Source organism: Pempheris klunzingeri, chromosome 19 (assembly GCF_042242105.1).
Source record: "Pempheris klunzingeri isolate RE-2024b chromosome 19, fPemKlu1.hap1, whole genome shotgun sequence".
In the NCBI taxonomy this organism is placed as follows: domain Eukaryota; kingdom Metazoa; phylum Chordata; class Actinopteri; order Acropomatiformes; family Pempheridae; genus Pempheris; species Pempheris klunzingeri.
The window spans coordinates 11,142,585-11,165,260 of record NC_092030.1 but is presented as its reverse complement, the minus strand read 5'-3'; the positions used below and the strand labels follow the sequence as shown (position 1 = coordinate 11,165,260).

The 22,676-nt window shown below is 40.2% G+C and overlaps 1 protein-coding gene across 2 annotated transcripts in view; it reads right to left on the bottom strand.

The window, feature by feature from the left end:
- Nucleotides 1-7,380: 7,380 nt before the first annotated feature.
- The window catches only part of LOC139218877 (LIM homeobox transcription factor 1-beta.1-like), a 39,196-nt gene continuing 23,900 nt past the window's right edge, over nucleotides 7,381-22,676 (bottom strand). For both annotated transcript variants that reach the window (XM_070850605.1, XM_070850606.1), the window contains exons 3-8: nucleotides 15,012-15,244; nucleotides 14,663-14,838; nucleotides 13,631-13,708; nucleotides 10,781-10,847; nucleotides 8,814-8,981; nucleotides 7,381-7,540 (exon numbers count right to left, since the gene is read on the bottom strand). In XM_070850605.1, coding sequence (XP_070706706.1) covers nucleotides 7,383-7,540; nucleotides 8,814-8,981; nucleotides 10,781-10,847; nucleotides 13,631-13,708; nucleotides 14,663-14,838; nucleotides 15,012-15,244 — 880 coding nt within the window. In that variant the 3' untranslated portion in view covers nucleotides 7,381-7,382. The remainder of the gene's footprint in view (nucleotides 7,541-8,813; nucleotides 8,982-10,780; nucleotides 10,848-13,630; nucleotides 13,709-14,662; nucleotides 14,839-15,011; nucleotides 15,245-22,676) is intronic.

Here is a 22,676-nt window from a genome sequence, read left to right as displayed (position 1 = left end):
CTTTTTATCTCATATTTACATGAGAGCGCCAAGAATGTGGCATGTGTGAGGATTAGCGTTCCTGTAAGGGAGATCAAGTCTACAGACGTGTGAAGAAGCAAAGCTGCCTTCACTCATGTTTAACAATCAAATCTCACCTGTTCCTCTCTGCAGCACACAGCCTTTTATGTTTGTTTCAAAAACTCTCCAACATTCACATGATCTATTTCTGAGCTTCACATCTAACTAAGATAAACTTTTGACGTGTTCTAACAACACACGCATATAAAATTATATTTTGACAGGTTGACACTTGACCGAATGAAATACCAAACACTGAAAGAAACATGATAATCAGTCCTATAAGTCTGAAAGTGACTTCAAGATGAATGCTCCCTTTCAAAACAGCAGGACAGGACAGTGTACATCTTACCATGAAATGCAAATTGCTCCAATTGCTACTGCCACACAATCAATTTCAGATCATAAAATAAAATATGGAGCACTACAAGATTCATTGTCATATATTTCTACACTATTCAATTGAAATGAGTTATTTAAACACAGTTTTCAGGAATAAAGTGGTACAATGTAATGCCATCAATTATAAAATCACTACAAAGACCTTTTCTGACCTGTCTCAATAAAATTGCAGATTATGCAGGAAATACACTGTTGCCCATAAAGTTTGTTAATTGTTCAATACTGCGATATGTTTGGAAGAGTCTGATCAATAAATTTGAGAAGATATACACTTTATTTATCAAGAATAAATCACATTGTCACAATCATTTCACGAGAAGAGGTAAAAAACATTTTATTCCAACTTTATGGGCAACAGTGTATTTTTACTGTGTCCACTTGCTACTGTGTATGTGTTGAAATTGTGATATTTTCTATTTCTAATTCAGATTATATATTTGATACAATGCTTTAACTGGACTAAAAAACCCAAAACAGACTCTCAAGGACGGTAAAGCATATTCAAAGTTGAAAGTGGCAAGAAACAAGATCAGGATAAGGCAAAAAAGGCTCACAATTTGCAAATAGTACATCAGTGACAACAGGTAGCAGACAAGATACCAGAGAACCTATATACCACACCCAACATGGCCCCAGACAGAAAGACGCCCTCCTCTGAGTCAAGTTCTGTCTGGCGTTTCTTCCCGTTGAAGTTAAAGAGATCCTTGGTTTTGAATTCTTGAATCGTTGGCTCCTTCTTTATCAAGGAGTTTGGTCTAGACTTGCTGTAAATGAAGAATGTCTTGAGATGTTAGTTATGAATTGGTGCTATATAAATAAAGATTGATTGATTGATTGATTGATTGGTTGTTTGATTGATTGATTGATTGAGTGCTGGACTAGTACACAGCAAGTGTGCAGGCAGTTGAGTCAGATTATTAGCTCATAATGTCAAAAAGGTATCACTAACATATTAAGTTTCCATCCGATGTAGGCAGAATTGAACTGAATTTCCAGAATATCGGTAAAAGAATATGCAAATGAATGTGTGTTTCCATGATATGAGTATTGGTGGTTTAGGAGTTGGTTGATGGAGATCAACAGCAGGTGGAGCTGATGATTTCTCTTCACTGGAAGCTTCAGTGATGTTTGTATCATTCTTCATGTACGTCATATTTTATTCCTTAAGTCTGATTCCATTACATTTTGTCAAATTAATTTGCAGCATTCCACTCGCGTATGCACAAGTTTACACTGTGCATAAGTCAACTTGCTTGATACGTGATGTAAAATTACTGTCTGCTCTGAAAAAGGTGTGAACATGTAATCATGCTTATGTGTGCATCTCGCTCAAAGTTTTGCTAAATCTAATGCTGTGTTCATATATCATTCAGTCATGGTGGCTTTCTAGTCATAATTCTGAGCTGATCATTGATGATCAGCTCAACACAGCTTAAAGATGTCATCTGTTCATTCAGAGGAGCTACACATTGCTTGTTAGTATCTGGTTTCACGTGTAAAAGCAGGAACCTTCATTAACTCTGGACCTTATCCGGCTAATGTCTAGCCAGAGTAGGACAGAGAAGGACAGAGAAGAGGGGCGGGATGAGTCGGGGTAAATGATTTTGTTGGAGTCGGAACCAGTGGTAGGCATTTAGAATTTCAAAATATGAACAACCAATATAGCCAATCTGCTCGCTGATGGTTGTGTTGGCTTATGTAGGTCAGACGCATCAATATTAAATTTAGACTGTTTCATAACCAGATAACAACTCCTCATGTTAGGTCTAATGGATCTCTACAAATGTATATTGTACTATTGTGTATTGTACTCATTTTTACACTGCTACAGGCCTAACAGTGAGGGTAACTATTTGATAGTTCCAACAGAAATCTAGGTTTGAGAAATATTTGAAATGATTTCTTCTTCTTCTTAATGTTAATATCATTACATATATTAATGAAAGCTCAGTGAGATGTGCTGTGAGGATGTTTTGTCACCTTAGCTCCAAATCACCAGGCAGTAACAATGTTTGCCGGTAACATCGAGGCCAAACGTTGTCGGGCGGCAGTTTCATCGTGCAGAAAGCCGCTGACATCTGTCTCACTCTATATCTTCCACATGAATGAACTCAAACCATGAGCTGTCTTTGTGTGCTGCAGTGTATATGCATCACTTTTTTATGATCAATTGTTTGGCAAAGAGGCGGCTGTTTGTCTTTCACCCAGCAGCTCGACAGGGCGGAACAAAGTTATTCCACTCATGTTCACTCACATACAAAGAGGAGGAAGGGATTTGTTGCATGCTTTGGTAAATATTGTTGCCGTCAGTCAGTCATGAAACAAAGTTGAGAGGTAGGTGAGCTACATGTTCTGTTTAGTGACCCAGATTACCTCATGTGTATCTGTAACATACACACTTTAAAATGGAAATCACACAGCAGGGAAGATTGGATTCAAATGTGGGGTGTAAGTGTTTGCAGCCCAGACATGTGTGTAGCTGATTGGTCTTTCTAGAGCAGGGGTGTCCAAACTTTTTTCACGGAGGGCCACATACAGAAAAACATACAAAGGGCTGGGCCACTCACTAGAAGTGAGCTATATTGCTAACTTTAATCCACTAGAGGTGATGTATATCGCCTCACCTCTAGTGGATTAAAGTTGGCAAAATCAATCAAATGTAAGTAAATTCTGCTTGATAACTGAATATGATTCAAGAAAAAAAAACAGCCTTTCCATTAGTGGGCTTTCATTTATTAGTTGTGGTACAAGCTGGTCTTTGCCTTGTAGGCTCTTGTTCAGTGTGTTAAGGTGATCAGTGAGATCCAACCAGAGAGGGTCACTGAGCTCATGAGGAGGTCAGTCCTTCTCTCTTCAAAACTGGTCGATTTCTGATCTCAGGGAATAAAACCGCTGCAGCACAGCATCAGCATCAGAGAAGGAAGCTTGAAATAGTCTGTGCTAGAGCCCTGGCGCTCGAATTAACAGCCTTACCTCCACTTTCTTGCCCCTAGCCGGACATCATAGAGGCCATTCCTTTGCACTCACCTGTCCCAGCTGGAGCCCCACCCGTCGTATCTCCACACAGCTCATCCCATTTAACTCCAATCATGCCAACTGCACCTGGCACAGCTTCAAAAACATCCTCACCCGTCGTGGTGCTCTTTAGACTGCTAAGATCAAGCAGCTCCTCCGTAATGAAAAAGTGACACCTCGTCTGACACTTTCTACACTCACTTGCTGTGTTACGTTTCCTTAATTCTGCCATTTTGGGTCACCTGTAGCAAATTTCTTCTTCGATTACTCATTTTATAGAGAAGCTGCCTCGTTCAAGACAGTTACTCCACCTAGCGGTGAGACTAAGAAGTACAATACAGTCCAGCACAAGTTCCATGTGTGGGCCGTATTACAATACATTTTTAGAATTTCCTGCGGGCCAATGAAAATTGGACCACAGGCCGCAGTTTGGACACCCCTGTTCTAGAGTGTACCTGCTGGTGTGTGTGCTCTATTTGTTTAAGCACCAAATGTGAGGGGCCCTAAAGATTATTTTAAGAGTTAATTCGATAATTAGACTTCGATTAAGACTTTGGTCAACATGAGGTAACTGTTAGGATATGGTGTTAGTGAGGCATTTTATAAAGGATCAGTAAGATTTGATGATGATTTCAAAGTTTGTGATTGGACATTTTTGTGTGTGAGAATGTCTAAATAAAATATGATCACAAATGATGTCAAATGTGAAGTCACACGCAAAAAGCTATTGTGAACATCTAAGTACAGATTCAAAGATAAAACATTAAAAAACATTGTGTGTGACACTGAAATGACACATGCACATTTAAGTTAGAGGCAAAATGCTTGTATGGGAATGTGTAACTTTCATCTGCATAATCTTAGACGTTTCTCTGAGTAATTTATGCACAGAATTCTACAGCTATTTCTTACACATTTACAAACTTGAATCTCTCAGAGAGTATTTTTGCAGGTTTAAAAAGGCGGATATGTAACCAAACCATATGGTCATTAACCCACAAAATTTCAGCAACAATGAACTTGACTCAAAGTAGAAAAGAGTGAACTGGAAATCAGATATTGTTTGAGTACATACAAAAGTGTGTAAGCCTTCAACAACCATACAGACATTCCATAACTGTTGCTGATTTTTAGTTGCTTCTCCTCTATCAGATGGTATGATGTGCTCACTTTCTTTGCACGGACACATACTTGCATTTTAAGACATTGCTCTTATTGCACAACACTGATTGGCACCAGGTTTTTGTACATGCTTCATCTTCACATGTGTAGGTCACATGGTCCCACTGAATGCAAACGAAACCAGAAATATAGACAGGCGACCATGCCGTCAGGCAAAGGTAAAACATTAAGATCAATATTGTATTATGTTTATGTGTGTTAGGCTTAGTTAGTTGCCTTAAGGGGAGAAAAAGGACAGCAAGAGAAATTCGAAGGGACTGATGAGTAATGTATAGCAGTGCTCTGTCAGAGTACTTGTGCCGAAGGTGAGAGGGGGATGAATAAGAAAAGAGCCACCAGGTCTGAGAGAAGCAGCAGCTCATCAAGACAGATCTCCGCATAGGTTTGGGAGGAACGAAATGCAGCACAAATGTAGAGTTGACCTGCTGTCAGAATGATGGAGGAGCTGGCTAGGTCTTGCCTAACATCTCACAGTGTTACACACCTCAGGCAAAACTCTCAATTGCTGATTCCTGTGAATTCCTCTCCTCGTTTTCCTCCTCACTCTTTGCACTCTTACTCTTTCTCCTCTCCTCATTTATCTCTGCCACTCTCCCTACCTTCTCCTCTCCCTTTTCTACTTATTATATTATTACCTCCCAGCTTGTGGGAAGCTTCCCTCGAATTACATTTGAGACATCAGGATCGTCTGACCTGCGGCTTGAGGATTATGTTGTTGGTCTCTCCCAAGCAGCAATCACAACATCTGAGTGCTGAAGCTAATGCTGACTTGTCCTTTTTACAAACCTAGAACACTGATATTGGATATTTCTGCAAGATGATGGTTATGGCAATGGTTGGTTCAGGTAAGGTTGGATCTCCTGTATGAAAATAAAATATGTAATAAATATAAATATAATTCCTTGTCATTTCTTAGCTGCTTTAAAGGCTGTGGCTGTGGCCAGCTTGTGTCCTTGTACCCCCATCCTCAGCTTCCTGAGTGAAGATTTCAGTGTTCATCGACTGGTACTTTGCTTTCAGACTCAAACAATTGCTCCTTAACCAAAATAGTTAGCAGAGATGCACCGATTTAGGTGTTGGTCTCAGACTGGAAAAGAGTTGTTCCTCTGAGGAGCACGAATATGGTTCGTAAATTTAATGGTAAATTTTATTTTGCTACTTTTTGTGTACAAACAGGAATTTAGGCCTGGTAGTCACTAAATGGAATTTTGACCTGATGGTGGCACAAGATGGACAGATCAGGGGGTTGCCACCACGTTCTGGATTTTTCATGGGGAACCACGGACCAGAGTGAGGTGGACCGACAAGCAGACCCTGGGTCCACAGTGCTTTAGACTGTTACAACAAATGAAGTCTCAGTCCCAAGATATTCAAGTGCTGCTGTCTGCATTGTCACAGGGTAGATACAAAGAGTTTCATATTCTATTCACAGTAAATCATTGTGTCCCCAAAGCACATCGTTCACTTAGTAGCTTCCTTGTGTTCTTTATTTCTGTGTAACTTGCGTTGCATGCTGTGGTTATACATAATTGTTGTTGTCTTTCCACCTCTTTGGTCCAGATTAGAGGATTTATCCCAAAAAGGACATTGGGGACCCCCTGAATCTTCATCTAGTGTCACCATCAGGTCAAATTTTTTGGCCAGATATTTTTAAGTTCTACCAGTGTTGGAATATTGAGCATTTTTGATCAAAATGCCTTTTCGTACCGTTGTTCGATCAGTTGTTTTTTCCTGCCAATGTTTGCTATGACTGTTTCCCATGTAATTCAACTAAAGAAGATGATAAGATTCAAGAGAACACATTCTTTAATTGAAGTGCCAACACTTTGATAAGTTCGCAAATTCAAAATACAATCTTAATAATGTCAATGATGATTTCAATGGAAAAAATAAATAGCAAAGCGATACTAATTTACACACTCATTAAAAAACACAAATACTATGATAAATAGCAGAATCAGATTATCAGTTAATTAGGATGTTTGCTTTTGTACTTTCTGGTGGGATCATATTGTCTTTTTAAATATAATTTTTTGATGTATAGTATACCAGCACATTGTTGAGAAATAAATAAATTGTTGTCCATCCTAACATGCAAAACTGGATCTTTGTGAAGAACAATATTACATAGAGCATTATATACACTCAGCAACCAATATCAATCGATTGGCTCACAGACATACTGTTTTTACATCTGGAAAGTTTTTGGCTAGAATTACATCACCCAGCTATGTTTGTCTAATTGTCCCATTAAAAACAACTTACAACATTATTAATGCACCTCTTGAGCTATGCACCTTAGGTACCTTAATGTTGCTGGGACACTGCTTCATTTGGACTACATTTCCAACATATCTGTGACTCATACCACAAATAAACACGTTCACTGTGATATCTGTACAAATACTGACGGTTGTCTCTCCAAAAAATGAACCCAGTTGAAAAGCAGGATGTACTGCCTTAACCCGCCTTCCCAATGAGGGGCACACGGAGACATGTGACAATTCAATTTCAAGTTTTCCCTTTCCTTTGGCTGGTGGAGGTCAGTCAGGTATATTTGGTGGATTCTGTCCTGCAGTCACATTTCCCTGCAAACTGCCTCATGTCTTTGCAGGAAAATCCTGTGGCCTGTGTGTCGTGTGTCTGCACTGTTGTGTGCTCACTGTCCATGGCCTGGGAGGTGGAGTGGTGGGTAGGGTGGTACCAAGAGTGATGGCAGGATCTCAGGAGGCAAAGTAGGAGCTCTGCATGGAGTACAGGCGGTCAATTGGGTTCCCTGCCCGAGCATGCAAGGAGCCTACATCTGGATTGGCCATGAAGCAGTCACTTAGACTTGTCAGAGAGGTGTCACTGTCAATGTCATGGAAGATGGAGTCAGTACCTGAGATGAGCAGAGAAGAAATGAGGAAGTCAAACACAAGCACTGTGATGCTGAATATCAAAATATTTAATTCCCTAGCTTATTAGTGTGTATTAGACACTGGCTAGGACACTCCTTTTAACTTACATGTGATCATTTCACTCATTCAAAAACTATGAACCAGTGAAACTTGAAACCACATCTTCAGAGTTCAAACATAGTACAAAACAAGTTCATAATCGCAATCACTTCATACATTTTGAATGAGGATGGCACATAAAAACAAAAAACTATCAAATATCATCATTGTATTTCTGTCAACTTCAGCAAAAACCATAGAATGAGTCCATGGGCAGGTCAAGTGTCTGGAGAAGGATGGAGGAGAAGGTTGTTCTGAGTCTATCCTGAGCTTTAATTATATCCATCCATCCATCCATCCATCAATCCATCAATCCATTCATTATCTATACCACTTATCCATCAGGATCGTGTGTGTGTGTGTGTGTGTGCGTGTGTGTGTGTGTGTGTACAGGCAGTGCTATTCTCTTGGGTGTCACACAGTTTTATTTGGCTCACTGGATCTAAATGAAGACAGCTTGATGGGTCATCCATTTTTAATATCATACCTTATTGGTTAATTCCCATCACTGCCAGAGAGGTGGCAGTGATACAGACACTGTGAGTGAGGTTAACATTGATAGCTTCCACAATGATGAGAGTGAAAACACAGGGGAAATGTCATTACACGTCATTACAATGAGAGCCACAAGACTGATGAAAGATATACTCACAAATGTACTATGGTACCCAATATTGCCTCCTAAATTTTGTCTCAACACATTTTTGATATTCTGTCCAACTGTGAAATGTACTGAGTTTCGAAACATTTTAAAAAAAATACAGTGACTTCAGTAAAGTTGGGGACTCAAAAGAGACAGATTAAAATAAAATAATGGTCAGAACTTAGCAACATAGCCTCAGATATCCTGACTCTGACACTGGATCGTATTTTTCCCATAATGCAGCTTGATTGTATCCTCAATCAGTCAGTTTCACATAAGCAATATCATATTACAGTGAGACTAATGGAACTGTCTGGACACAAGAAACTCACTGCAAAACTCCTCTAATGTGTTGGAAGGCTGCAGCCTATCCCAGCATGCACTGGGTGGCAGGTAACACTTTGGAAAGGTCTCCAGCTGGAAAACACTTTGGACAACAGTCTCTGATCCACATTAATATGGAACATCCACATTAATACGGTACATCCACAGGTACAGAGTGTGATGCTCACCATAGGGGTTCATGTGGTCACCAGGCATCTGTGGTGGGGTGAGGCCCTGCTGGAAGGGGTCAGTGTTATAGCTGTTGTGCTCCATGGTCACCAGCTGCTGCTGCTGGCTTGGAGGTAGAGGCCCTGAGTAGGAGCTGAGCAGGCCCTCCATACAGCCTGCGATCACCTCTGCAACAGTCAGTGGTAGAGAGTCGTAATCATATGCTGTGTATGAATTGTCTTCCTACATTTGTGAGGGCATTGTACCTTCCACCTGGCTCTGAGTAGACCCTCTTTATTCTGACCTCTTGTACAATACTGTTGGGTAATAACCCATTACTTAGTAATGCTTACCAGTAGTAGTATTTTTTACTTGTTGAAGACATTGCTTGAAAAGGTGTGAATAGAGTCAGTCTTACATAACAGGTCCCATTTACACTTGTTATTTCAAGTGTCTCACTATCTGGATAATGGGCACTTACTTCATGCTTACAATAGCTAGATCACTATCTTGGTTGTCCAAGGCTATAAGGAAATTTGTAGGCCCTACTCCAGCCCAGAGGGTGGGAGTAATGCACCCAAAGCTATTTGGCAACTGGCAATATAACATACATTTTAGCAGTTTAGGTACAATAATAACAATAAAGCTAGCTAGCTGACATGAGCTTGCTGGGTGACTCACATGGATGGACTCCGAAGTGCCCATTCTTACTAGGCTCTAAATCACACCCCTCCCTCACAGATCAATGTCCTCCTTCATACACAGATCTTTCAGAGATTAAACAGATCCAGGATCAGATAAACATTACAACGGATGATCACACATTCTTTGTGGCAGTGTGTGCCACAATAAGAAAATGAAAGAAAACCAGTCATTTAATTTTAGTGTTGCATAAACTGCCATTAGAATAGTGGAAGACCTTGTAAATGGCCACTTCCCAAGGCTGCACACTGATTAGTGGATGCTCTATGGGAGAAGCGAACATTATCTATGAATTTTGGACAGACAGCTCTTCACATCTATTCAACATCTGGCTGCAATGTGTTTTAGACACAGTGCAACAAAGTGGTTTTGAGTAGTCAATTCCTCAAGTGTGTATCAAATTTGATCTGAGATTTATCCTGATACGAGACATTGAAATGATGAGTAAAAATGTGCCTTTGTTGCCTAAAACAGGATTTTCTGGTTGTATGTGTTTGTGTTTTGCTGTGTATTGTTTTAACAATTTTGCATGTCTTACCTTTCTCTCTGTAGTTTCTTCATTTGTCCATGTATATATATTATCCTACCTCCTACCTATATATATGGAATTAGTCAAAGAACAATTGTGCATTGTGTAAACTGACTGGCTGTTTAATCTTGAAGATGACCCGATCATCCAGTAGGCTTCATTTCATCCTAACATCAACTTCAAACAACCCCCATTTGCTGGTTTGCTTAGCTCATTTGGTTAACAGCAGCAGCTTCCACTATAATAAACCCTGCTGCTCTGCCAATATTGACATGCTGGAAGTCCCTGAACAGATAGAGGCACTGCTTGCCAAAGCACTGAGACACTTATCTAAACTGTCTGCTCATATCCGCTGTGAGACCACAGTGGCAATAAGCCTGCTAGCTATGAGGAGCTGTGCTGCAGCGAGAATCATGTTGTGGTCCATACTTTATAGCCCTGTCGTCGGAAAAACTCATATTTACCAGCAGAGATGTCACTCTGGCATCAGAGTAAGGAACTGATTCTAAAGCTTACAAAACTGGGAGTGTTTGCTGAGTGACTCTACTCTGTTTATTGTTCCCATAATAAGTTGAATATTTCAAGCTGTTTCTCCAAATAATTCATAAATTACCTAGCTCTCAGTAATCACTGTCATTACAATTATAATGGACAGATTACATTTTGCAGATGGACATTACTTTCCTGCTTTTCCTTTTGTAACATAAAAGCAGCTAACCAGCAGAGTATTTACCCACAGAGATGATAAATCCTCACCTTGGCCTAGCCTTTGGCTGTTGTGTTGCTCCTGCTGTTGTTGTTGTCTGCGGGCTAACTTCTTCATCTGTTAATAAATAAACACAGTAAAAAGCTTAGTGCGTGGCTGACAGGCATTTATAGAGGAGACACTGACTAAACAAGAAAAAGATGTGAAATAGCTCACTTGTCGGCCTCCTCTTAATTATATATTCAAAATATCAAATCATCTAGTCTGAGGTGATATATGGATTTCTCTCAGACCTGAAAAACCACACAGAACTTAAACTGCTTTGTATATTGCGGTGAGTGGTGTGAGTGGCTATCAGATAGAAATACCATTAAGTGATAAGATGCACCTGAGATCATTACAAATAAAAATTGTAATTTCTAGATGAACTTATTTCCATATGCATTTTTAAAAGAGGTGCAGTAATTCCTCGCTCATCATCCATTCTGCTACAGTGCAATCTCATTGTTATGTTTGTATATACTGCATAGCTTTTTTATTCTATTTTATATTATATTCTACTTATATAGGCACCTGTTGTTTAACTTATCTTTGCACTGTTGTTCTTGTTCTTTGCTGCTGCAAATTAGCAAATTTCCCCACGAATAAAGGTTTATCTTATCTTATCTTATTTTATCTTATCTTATCATAAAGAAGACAATATTTAAGTCGGTGTTACAAGGAATGGACACATCAGGCTGTACTCATTGTACCATTACAACAAATACGGAGTCAGGGGCCCTCACTGTACAGTTTAATAGATATGCAATAACTTCACCATATATAAGTGCATACCATGTGTGGATGTTCTGATTCATCATTGCTGTGAGGACCAAAACAGCGTTATAGTAAAGCAATGAACACAATGAGGACATACACTGAGTGTGCATTAAGCTACCTTGCATCAAAGTAGAAGATCAACTACACTGTCTTCTTTAGGTGCTTATTGAGACATTTGAACAGTTTTAGGACATATACATAGATCTTTATCACTAAGCTCCATTGATTTTATTGTACACAGTGTTTTAACTTCACTTGGCCTCTTAAAAGGCAAATATCAGATACAGACTTATATATAAACATCTCACAAATATATGGTTTCATTTTTAAAAAAAGACTCCATTTCCTGAAACAGCTGGTCACTATAGCATTACTCCGGCAGGAAGAAATTGTGTTGGGGACTATTTTCAGAGCTAGATTTATCTGCATTTGATGCTCTATTGAGTATTTGAGGCAGCAGGACAGTATATGTCAGTGGGAATGAGAAATAAACTAGAGTGTGGTCATATTAGCCAGTTTAACAGTGTGGCTGATTGATGTGTTTTTACAGTGGAGCTGTATGGCACAGAGGAGGAAGACATATCAGGCTTCGATACACATACAATACTTCTTCATAGCACCCATTCATACTGGTTTGGTTGTGCACAAAATATTTTCTGACAATAAGAAACATTTAAAATATCACCAGACATATCCCTTAAGTATCAAAATTGTGTACACATCAAGTACTGTAAGTCACCGATTTGTCTTTTGTTAATTGTGAGGGAGCAGAACATGGGCTATGTGTATTTTCAGCAGATAGAGGATGGGGAGGACTATATAAAGGAGCCATCTGGTGGCATAAGTCCTCTTACATTATGTTTGCCTATATGTTGTGCTGCTGACACTGTGTACTAAGCATTTTACCATGCTACCATTTTGCATATCAAATAGACTCCACTGACTCCACCTTTTCTTAAAAGAGAAGAAATGGTGAAACAAAGAGAACATTAACCATCTTATTAACTATTTTAGCACTGATTGTGATATATTTTAGAGTTGAGTGAACTTGAATTACAAGCAATATAATACAGACTGATAGCTGACTGCAGTAAAAGGATATTCAGACTTTGACAAGCTTATTCTCCCAAATACCACCAAGCCGAGCAAAGAGTAGATTATAAATTCTTGATCCTCTGAAGCTTATCTGATGAACTGGTGTAGACAATTAAGCACTTTGGCAAAACAAGATGGATCACGTGATCTGGAGCTGGAATGATGATATTAGTTTGTCTGCACTGTAATAATATCTTACACATTAGGTAGGCCAAGTTGGTGGATCAAACAACAAACATGGTGCCTCCCAGGTCAAGGGAAGTGATGGAGGGGACTCTTACCCTTTAACCTTCTGCTCAACCATATGGTAGAGCACATTTTGACTCACTATATCTTTTTGAAAACATGTTTTACTTACGACATCTCAACCGTTTGGTAGAGGCCAATATTTCAAAAAAATGTGGGGTCTGTTCATAAAAAAACATTGATTTTTGTAATTAGTGCCCCAAGGAAATAAAATATATAAAGAATACATTTTTTCATTGCTTTTTTCTTGGTGAGGACGTTAAAGGGTTAAGACCACTGTCATATGTGAGGTCATTTGACAGACAGAGACAGCTAATGTTAGGTAATCAAAGGTACTGGAGAATCTCACAGATTGCATTTTTCCTCAAATTTTCTCTTTTAACTGAATTCCCTTTTAGCTGAAAGTTGATAACTTTATCATCCATGAGTTTGTAGGCCTTTGTTTATTGGTGCCAGTATGGATCTGTGTTTGGATCAAAACAACAGAACAGCTGAAATGATGACAGTAAGACTGTAAGACAGCTGAAATCTCCACTAATGACTGAAAAGAAGAGGCAGAGTATGACGGGCAGCCGCCAAACTGCATTGCCCCCCCCCCCCCCAACCTAAACCAAAGCTACACCCTTGGCAGCTGCTGTCCAAGGAAGTGAAAGCTCTCAAGTCCTAAGATGAGAATGCTAACTCGTGGACAGCCTTCCCCATGCACACAGTGTGAGTGCCAAAAGCATTTGTTCACTGACCTTTGCTCTCTGGTTCTGGAACCAGACCTGGACCACACGTACAGTGAGTCCTGTCTCTGCGGCCAGGGTCTCTCTCACCTGCAAAGTCACACACACAATCACACTCACAAGCCATTTTTACACACTAACACCATGTGTGTGTTATTCGAAGGTGGAAGTAACATTACATTACATTTACTCTGCGTACTGTAACAAAGTGCTTTTTGTGTTCCAGTACTTTTAAAAGTATTTTTGATTAACTGTACTTTAACAGTAACAGTAACTGTTGTAACAATGTTCTAGTACTCTTTCACCCCTGTGGTATATATACCTTATGTAATCAGATACCCATTGCTACTTATCTGAGAGAGGTATACATAGTGCATGAAATAAACATTACCTGAAGAACTGAGCCCTGAAGTTCCACATACAGTAAATTTGATATCTGGGAAATTCAGAAGCGGTGGCTTCAAAGAATTCAGCTGTTGTTTCAGGATAATCAAGGAACACCTCATTGTAAATAACACATAGTGTTAGCTTTAGGCTATTTAAAGCTCCACATGTTATACCAGGTAGACATTAAAATTGTGTGCTGTATCTTTTTCTATACATATGATATATGGACACATCTGTTAATCTAAACATCTGGATTTCTTAGTCATGTTAAAATGTTTGCTTGTGACAAAATACAGTGTGCTTAAACTAAAATCTTAGCTATTGCCTATTATTTCTGTTATCAGTTTATATTTGTATGAACTGGTGCTATATCAGCAAACAACACATATCTTTATGGAACACTTATGGAACTCCGTAGTTTCTTTCTACACACTGTTCATCTTGTTGTGTTGGATGCAGTTCTTGTGTGCTGTGCCTTCCTAATGTTGAAATACTTTTACTGAACAGTACTGCTCTCAGTCTGGTGTCAAGTTTCCTGAATTCACAAAAGGAATGACAGAGCAAAAATGAGAGCATAATCGTTCCAGTCTGGCCACAGAGCCAAGCATTCTACAGTTTCAGTCAAGCGTCTCACTGTACTCAATCCTCTGCGCTCACCTTTCTGCAAGGTTTGGAGGAGACCTCGAAGGAGGCCTTGAAGGCTCTCCTCTGCTGGGTGGTGAGGATGGTGCGTGGCCGTTTGGGTCGGCGAGGGTCTTTGCTGTCATCGTTGCCTTTCCCTCCGGCAGGACACTTCTCTGACTTCATATTCAGATCTTCATCCTCACTCTTATCTGTCACCGAACACATATTTTATTACTTTTTCAATTTTACTACACATTTGACTTTAATTGCACGCAAGTGCTGTTTTTCTGCACTGTAGGAAAGGTAAAATTCAACTGAAATGATGCTAATGAGAACCGCTCTTTGAGATTCTCTGGGTTTGCTATAGAATCCCCGATGTTACCTGAGTCTGAGTTGTCTAGACTGACAGTGCTGAGCAGGTCCTTCTCCCTCTCATAGTCACTCTTGCACAGCAGCTGACCTTCTTTCAGAACAAACTCGTCTCCTTTGCACAGCTGGCGCTCACAGACGCAGCAGCAGAAGCAGCTGAGGTGGTAAACATTCTCCAGAGCTCTCATTACAAACTCTGTGGGTGCTATCTTCTCCAGACAGCCACTGCACTTGGTGGCAAACAACCTGAGGACACACAGGAGAGACAGGGATGTTAGCAATACAGAATGTATGGGGAGAAAGGGTACAGTATCCACAACATGCAATTTCCTCCTGGTCTTAAGAGCCTCTGTCACTGACAACTACATTTACATTTTGGTTTAGTGACCAGTTTTCCCCTGTCCACAGGCGCTCTGACTCTGTCCTATATTATTGTTACAATCTATCACAATTGTTGTGTAATAGCTCAGCCAACTATCTGATTCTATCTTCACTAAATTTCACATATCCTCCATCGCTGCACACTGATAGTATTACAAAAAAACATGGTAGCATCATCAGCCACACTGGAAAACTTGCTAACTCTCCTGGCTGCTTGATTTCAATACTGTTGCTAACTTTCTATCTTTTCAATGGTAAGACGCATGCACACCCGTTAACAATTTCATGAGAGCCCTGACCACTCACAGCTCTGCAGTGGCATGAAGTTACTAATTGCTAACTTCACCTAACTTTACTCTTCTTGACTTCCACAATTAGCAGTGCCATTTTTTCACCACACAAGCTCACCGATACCATACAATCCAGAAGCTTTTTTTTCCTTTTTTTTTTTTAACCAGGCTAATGTAATACATATGTATAGTACGTCATCACTGTAAATGTCTACTGTACTGCACAGCAAAACCAGAAACCAGAAAAGAAGGCCATATGTGTTCAAGCTAAATGATGGAGCTATTACTTAGAAGTCATTTTTAACCCTTTCAAGCTATCTGTGTATGTGAAACGCTTTTTGATGTAGTAATGGGCCTGTAGGGGGTCCGCTCAAAGGGCTGACTCAGACGGAAAAAATAGGAACAATTTTCCAACCGCTCCCCGCAACCACCTAATGAGGCAATATGTGATCTTTAAAAAAGGAGGTGGGTGCTATTAGGCGAGAGGATATTACTGAATCAATGTGTTCTCAGTCTGGCCTATTTTGACAAATTCAAGGTGCCTTCTTTTGGTTTTTTTCTTTTCTTTTCTCTTGATGTTAGAGGAAGAAGTTCACAGTCAGTGTACTACATTGGTCAGTGCTGGCTTAAAGCACTGCTGATTTTTAAAGCTGATTTTTAAAAAAAAATTTAACAAAGACCAAACCATCATCTATCCCTGACCTTCACCAAGTGAGTTAGTAGTCTAAAAGGCACATTCATTCATTGCTTGATAAAACCTAGTCCATACATAAGTGTCATCCATGTTGTGTGAAGAAACAGAGCTTCAGAGAGGTGTTTGAATCCTTTCTACTTTCACACCTCCAAACACCTTGCCACTGACAAATCATGGTCAATCCTTGCATACGTCTCCAGCAGTAATAATAACTGCATAGAGCGCAACATCCTGCAGGTGTTCACTCTCACATTCGAAGGGGATTGCCTAAATGCATCCATTTCATCATGTACACACAGAGTGATGTTTTGTTGTCTGGATTCACAGAGGGTGCTGTGTGTGTGGATTTAGGTCCATAGTTTTTTAGTATGATGACCTCAAGCTGAAGAGCGACCAAGCTGAGGAGGGGAGCCAAGACTGGGACTGAGGACGAGGCCAGAGTCACAGCCAGCACAAATCTCTATAGACACATTCTTCCCCCTGACAGTTCAGAGTGGAAGTGAGAAAACGTCCCAGAGAGAGTGGGCAGAGAGAGAGATTAGAGAAGCCAAGGAGAGAGAAAAGATAGACGAGGAACAAAAGACGAAAGAGAGTGAGTTGTGTGGAGGGTCTTTTTGGAAATAACTGTGTGCTGTGTGTGTATATTGGAGTGGAGTGGGGGGCTATGAATTGAAGAGATCCTTTCTTTTCACCACCTCCTTCATGCTCTATGACATGATACGAACTTGCTGATTTTCTAAGAGGAACAGAAAAATAACTTGTAAAATATACATGTAGTTGACACAGAGATCATGAAATCCAAAAGGTTTAGTCCTCTTGGGAACATTCATGCACTCAGCAAATTTCATGGCAATCTGACACATGATGACCAGATGATTGACATCACCAAGTCTTTCTTCTAAAAAATAATGGCTGCTAATCTAATTAGCGTGAGGAAACACATTTTGTGGGAAATGCAACACTACCCATCCTTTGTGATGCAAACATGTTTCTATTGATAATGCTAACACACTGCTGCTAACCAGGTATAATGTTTACCGTGTTCCCCATCCTAGTTTAGTGTGTTAGCATGCTAACCTTCAGGCAGGCAGGCCGAGTGTTGAATGCGGGAGCAGGGTTAAAGGAGGGCAGGGCAGAGGGATGGGAGGAGGAAGGAGGTAGCTGGAAGGCAGGTACAGAAGGGCTCAGTGTTTGGACAGCTGCACTCCTCCTCCTCCTCCTCCTCCTCCTCCTCTCTGAGTGAGACTACCCTCCTCTATTGAACAACTCTTTCTCCCTGCTGTACACCTCCCTCCATCTCTCTCAGTTCCTCTTTTCAACCTCTGTCTCTCTTGCCTGTCTGTCCAGAAGCTATCATTTACACAATGACACAACAGGCTAGTGGAGAGCAGCGAAACACAGGCACACAGGAGTCAGAAACAGTCATGTTGGTGTAGACATCAGTGACTGTGAAGTACGAGAAGGGTTTGAACGTGAAACCATTTGTAGTCTTTTAAAAGTGACATTTTACAGCCTGCTTTGGCCATGTTGCTGCTGCTGAACATATCATGACCACGTAGCTGTTTAAACAGAGACAGAACACACTAGTCAGTTTGAAAACAATGAGCTAATGCTTCTTGAAAGTAAATTAATATTATACACTGTTGACCATAAAGTTGGAATAAAATGTTTTTTACCTCTTCCCATGAAATGATTGTGACAATGTGATTTATTCTTGATAAATAAAGTGTATATCAACTTTATTGATCAAACTCTTCCAAACATATCACAGTGAAACTTAAACCACAATTAACCTTTCCAAACTGTGTATTCAGGCTTTAACAAAATAGGGGGTATTGAACAATTATTCCAACTTTATGGCCAACAGTGTATTAATAATCAAAGTATAATCATTATGACTAAAGAAGAAGAAGATAAAAAGCTTAGTTTGAAAGTTTGCTTTTGGATTGCTTGTAAAAAATTGTACATCTGAATACATGTGTTTGGCAAAGGTTTTATCATGTTTTAAATGTGACAGTCTGAACTGAACCACTACGTGAAAGCTTCATTAGAGTTTGTCACTGTTTCTTGATCAGCTCGTGGTTTTCATATTCTTTTAATAAACTCAATTGTCAGTTTTAGACACATTTCACACTGACAAAATAATTTACTATGATCACTGGTTGATTATAATTCACCAGTAACTCGGAGGCAGCGTGTTGGTCAGCTGGATGGCTTTTATAATGACACAAATGGAACTGGTGCAGGAGAACTCAACAGCACACTCAGTGTGTTGGTCGTCACTGGAACCCTGAAGACCAGATGTGACATGAAGGCATCACAGATAACCTCCCACATGATGACCCTAGACTGCACACTCATGATCTACTATTCAAGCATTTGCATCACGGATACACACGTCAGTAAAGCAAGAACTTTAAACTCTGTCTGGCTGTTGTCATCATTACACTCCACAATATTACTTGTGTCGACAAGTTTACTATTCTCAGCCACACAGCGGTCGATCAGAGATGCTCATGTTGCTGCTCTGTGACCTTCTCTGTTTCAAACCCACCCGTCCAGCAGGAGATAGATTGACTAATCAACTTGCTTGATAGGCAGGTCCATACGAAGCACTACTGAGGATTTGGGAGGTGTGTGTGTTGGATCTTGTAACACCCTTCTCTGTTTTGGTTTAGAGAAACGTATATGTACAATTTTGCCGAAGTCTCATTCTAGTTTTAACTGCTGCACATTCATACCAGAAGTGGTTTTTGAATCAGTTCTACATGAGGGATGAAGAATTTACAAACATTTTGAAGCCTTCAGATTTACTCATAGATCGCAAGAACTTGGGCCCCGAAAAAGAGTTAAACACCAGAACAGAACAGAAATGAAGAGCTGTCCTGAAGATACATCGAGGGGAACATGTATACTGTTGGGAATACCAATTTAAGACAGGAGATAAGACTCAATATGAACAAATGCCAACGAATAAAACTAAACAGACATTTCACCTCTGACTCTACTTCTAAGTAACTCAGCAAAAGAGATAAAAGGTAAACTTGCAGACCCTGCCTTTGCCATGCTACACATTTAAGGGCTCCTTTCACTTTGACATTCAATATGTATGAAAATACTGATTACAGCTGCTTTAAGTGTTGGCAAAACAAAACTAACCCAATGTGCGTGGTTCATCTTGAAATCCTGTATGTCAAAAATGTTTTCTTTCAGCAAGGGAAGCTTCAGACTTGAACAAACATTTTCTAGATGAGGCTGTAGACTTTTAGCCGTGTTTATTTTAAAATCTTGTTTGGTGCAGCTTTCAGTGTGAGTGAACGTTTGTTCCACCAGAGGATTCATGAAACGTCCTCATTTCACTGGACCACCACTGCTGGGGGCCACCTCTTTAGAGAAGCCTCCTTGACCCCCTGGCCCTGCGCCCTATGCCTCCACACTGATCCAGCAGCTTAACAAGCATAAAGAGGTACAGGATTAAAGAGGATAAGAGGAGTTGAGAAAGGATGAAGCAGTAAAAACAGACTGTGTGTGTTCCTTCACTGTTCTCGTGTTTGTTCTCCCTCCTCTGGGAGCTGAGTGACCTAAAGGAGGAGGCTGGGTGGGTGGGTGGCGGCTTCGGTTGGCAGCTTGTTGGAGTTTTAATTAGTAGAAGTAATCAAAAGATGATTGTGAAGGAGGCAGGGGGAAATAAAAGCAGGATTCGGAAAGTGGGGATGTGCTGTTTGCTCAGCCAAAGCTCAAGAAGTCAGAGTAAGGCCTCAGGATTCTCTGGGGGCTCACTTCGACATGCTTGTTAGCAGCAAAATGATCTCAGCAATCAATCAGATGGACTCATTTATTCACCTTCTGGAGGTTCACTTCACCCTGAAGGAGTCTGTCAGGGGTGGTGCTGTTGGAAAAATGGATAGTATTTGGTGAAGTGAAAGTTAGGCAGGTAAAGGGCATTGATAGCAGAAAAATAGCCTTTTATCCTTTTATGCAGAAATGATACACTATGCCAAATATGTGTGAACACCCAAACAAAATAAAATCCTCACATTCCACCCCTATGTGATATGATGAAAGTGTGATGAGTTGATTCTGACACCATTTAGCATTAATGTACAGCTAGAACTTCCTCCTCCTCCTCCTCCTCCTCCACCAGAAGTTGGAACCTGGCTGCTATGATTTTTTTCCCCCCATTCAGCCACAAGAGCATTAGTGAAGTCCAACACTGATGCAGGGGTCAGGCCTGGCTAACAATTGGCATTCCAGTTCAACTAGGAATAATATTACTGGAGTAGAAGTATAAGAATAAACTCATTTGGTGGAAGAATGGCCCCAGAGGAGTGTCCACAAAGGTATTAGATGTTTTGTGTATAATCTTGAATTTCAAATTGACTAATAACTATGTCAGATAGATTCAGCGGAGTAAAAACTACAATATTTCCTACTGAAATGTAGTAGAACTGTAACATTACATGAATAGGAATACTAAATGAAACCTCAAAATGGTACTAAAGTACAGTCCTTGAGCAAAAATAGGTACTGAAGTTAGTGACTCCAAGTCAGCTGATCGCCCCACAGCTGTGAGTGAGCCAGTGACTGTGAAGCATTAATAATGAACGAAGACTTAACTATATTCACTACACATCATTTCAATCAGCAGATTTCTTTGATCAATGGGATGTGAAATGTGAACTGCTCTTGGCAAAAGCCACCATGGCTTCTGTGTTAACTGACAACACCATACTGATGTGAGGAATGCACCGCTCACTGCTGCGGCAAAACAAAAGCAACTAACGTGAACACAATGGCAGACTGACATATCATGAAGAGACACATAGGAAGATAACGTTTACAACACGCATTCAACAGCCCTGCGAGGCTATAGGGTTAGGGTTAGACCAGTTACATTTCAAGATTCAAGATTCAAGACCTTTGTTTGTCACATACACAGTTACACACAGTAATGAATGCTGTGACCACGTGGGATCTGCTTATTTAGGCTAATAGTTTCTAATATGTACATGCCACTTGAGATACAACAAGGTAGAAAGGAGACATTGTACATTAGAGCTCAGGGACAGTGGGGAAATTGCATTGTGGGAAAGAGCTAGTTGCCATGGCAGCTGTTGGTAGGTTATGTGATATTAAATCTTGGCTGTGATGGAGTGGTGGTGGATCCCCTGCGTAAGACAAGTGAATCCTCACAATCTTGTTCTCAGGGTTCGGTGTGTGTGTGTGTGTGTGTTCATACCTATTAACAGTACCTATGCCTGCTTCAAGGCTGCTGTTCAGGTCTTGATCCTGAGATGTGTTTTGGTTACATTAGTGCATTTTGGATGTGAGATGGAAGTGGAAGTGTTGTGCTGAGCCGCATGTTGGTAAAGAGAATTGTGTGAATAGTTTTGAAAAAGTGAGCTCAGTATAAAGAAATGTGTTTTACCAACTGTAAAAACTGCTGTATTATAAAATAATGTCTGACTGCTGGGGGAAATAGTTTGCATAGCTGGCTGTCCGTTAGAGAACAGGAGACTAGGCCAAAGAGAGCGGGACACAGAGAAAGAAAGACAATAGTCTCTGAGTGTAGTTCCCATGACAACAAACAACAATAGTGACACTCCACAAAACAGAATTCTCTAACTTACTGGCTGCAAGTGTGTGTGTGTGTGTGTGTGTGTTTGTGTGTGTACTGACTAGATCCCAACATACTGTCTAGACTTTGCACCACAAAGCAACAAAGCCCTTGAAGCAAACCACAGGAGAAAAGAGTTCAAGAAGAGAAGAAGCTTTGTGGATCACGCTTCAACATGTAACTGCTCTGATACTCTGATATTTATGTTTATCTTTATCTGGGGGATTTCTTACCCTCTCTATGTGTGTGTGTGTGTGCAGTGTGGCGGAGGTGATAGACCAAAGGCCTCGGGCGATTCGGAATTTGTTCTTTCTCAATCTTAATTTCTGTATGGAGCATGCATACGCATGTGTACCAACCACACACAGACCCAAATATGGTGATCTTCATCTGACTGCTTATATTTCTTTACCTGTTAGCCACATTATTAGCCATAATTATGGATAATTTACTGAATTTACTGACACAGACACACACACACACACACACATACAAAACATACAATCTGTGCATTTATGGAAAATTTTCAGTACCAGCTGTTTTAGATTAAAATATGTCAGGTGGATTGAATCCTGGAAGCAGTTTGATTAACTTACTAAATTATCTAAAATGACTGTGCTTAGTGTATTTGATATTATCAAGTGTTTTCATCAGCTAGAACTCCACTAAAATGTTTTCTTTGAATGAGATGAGATG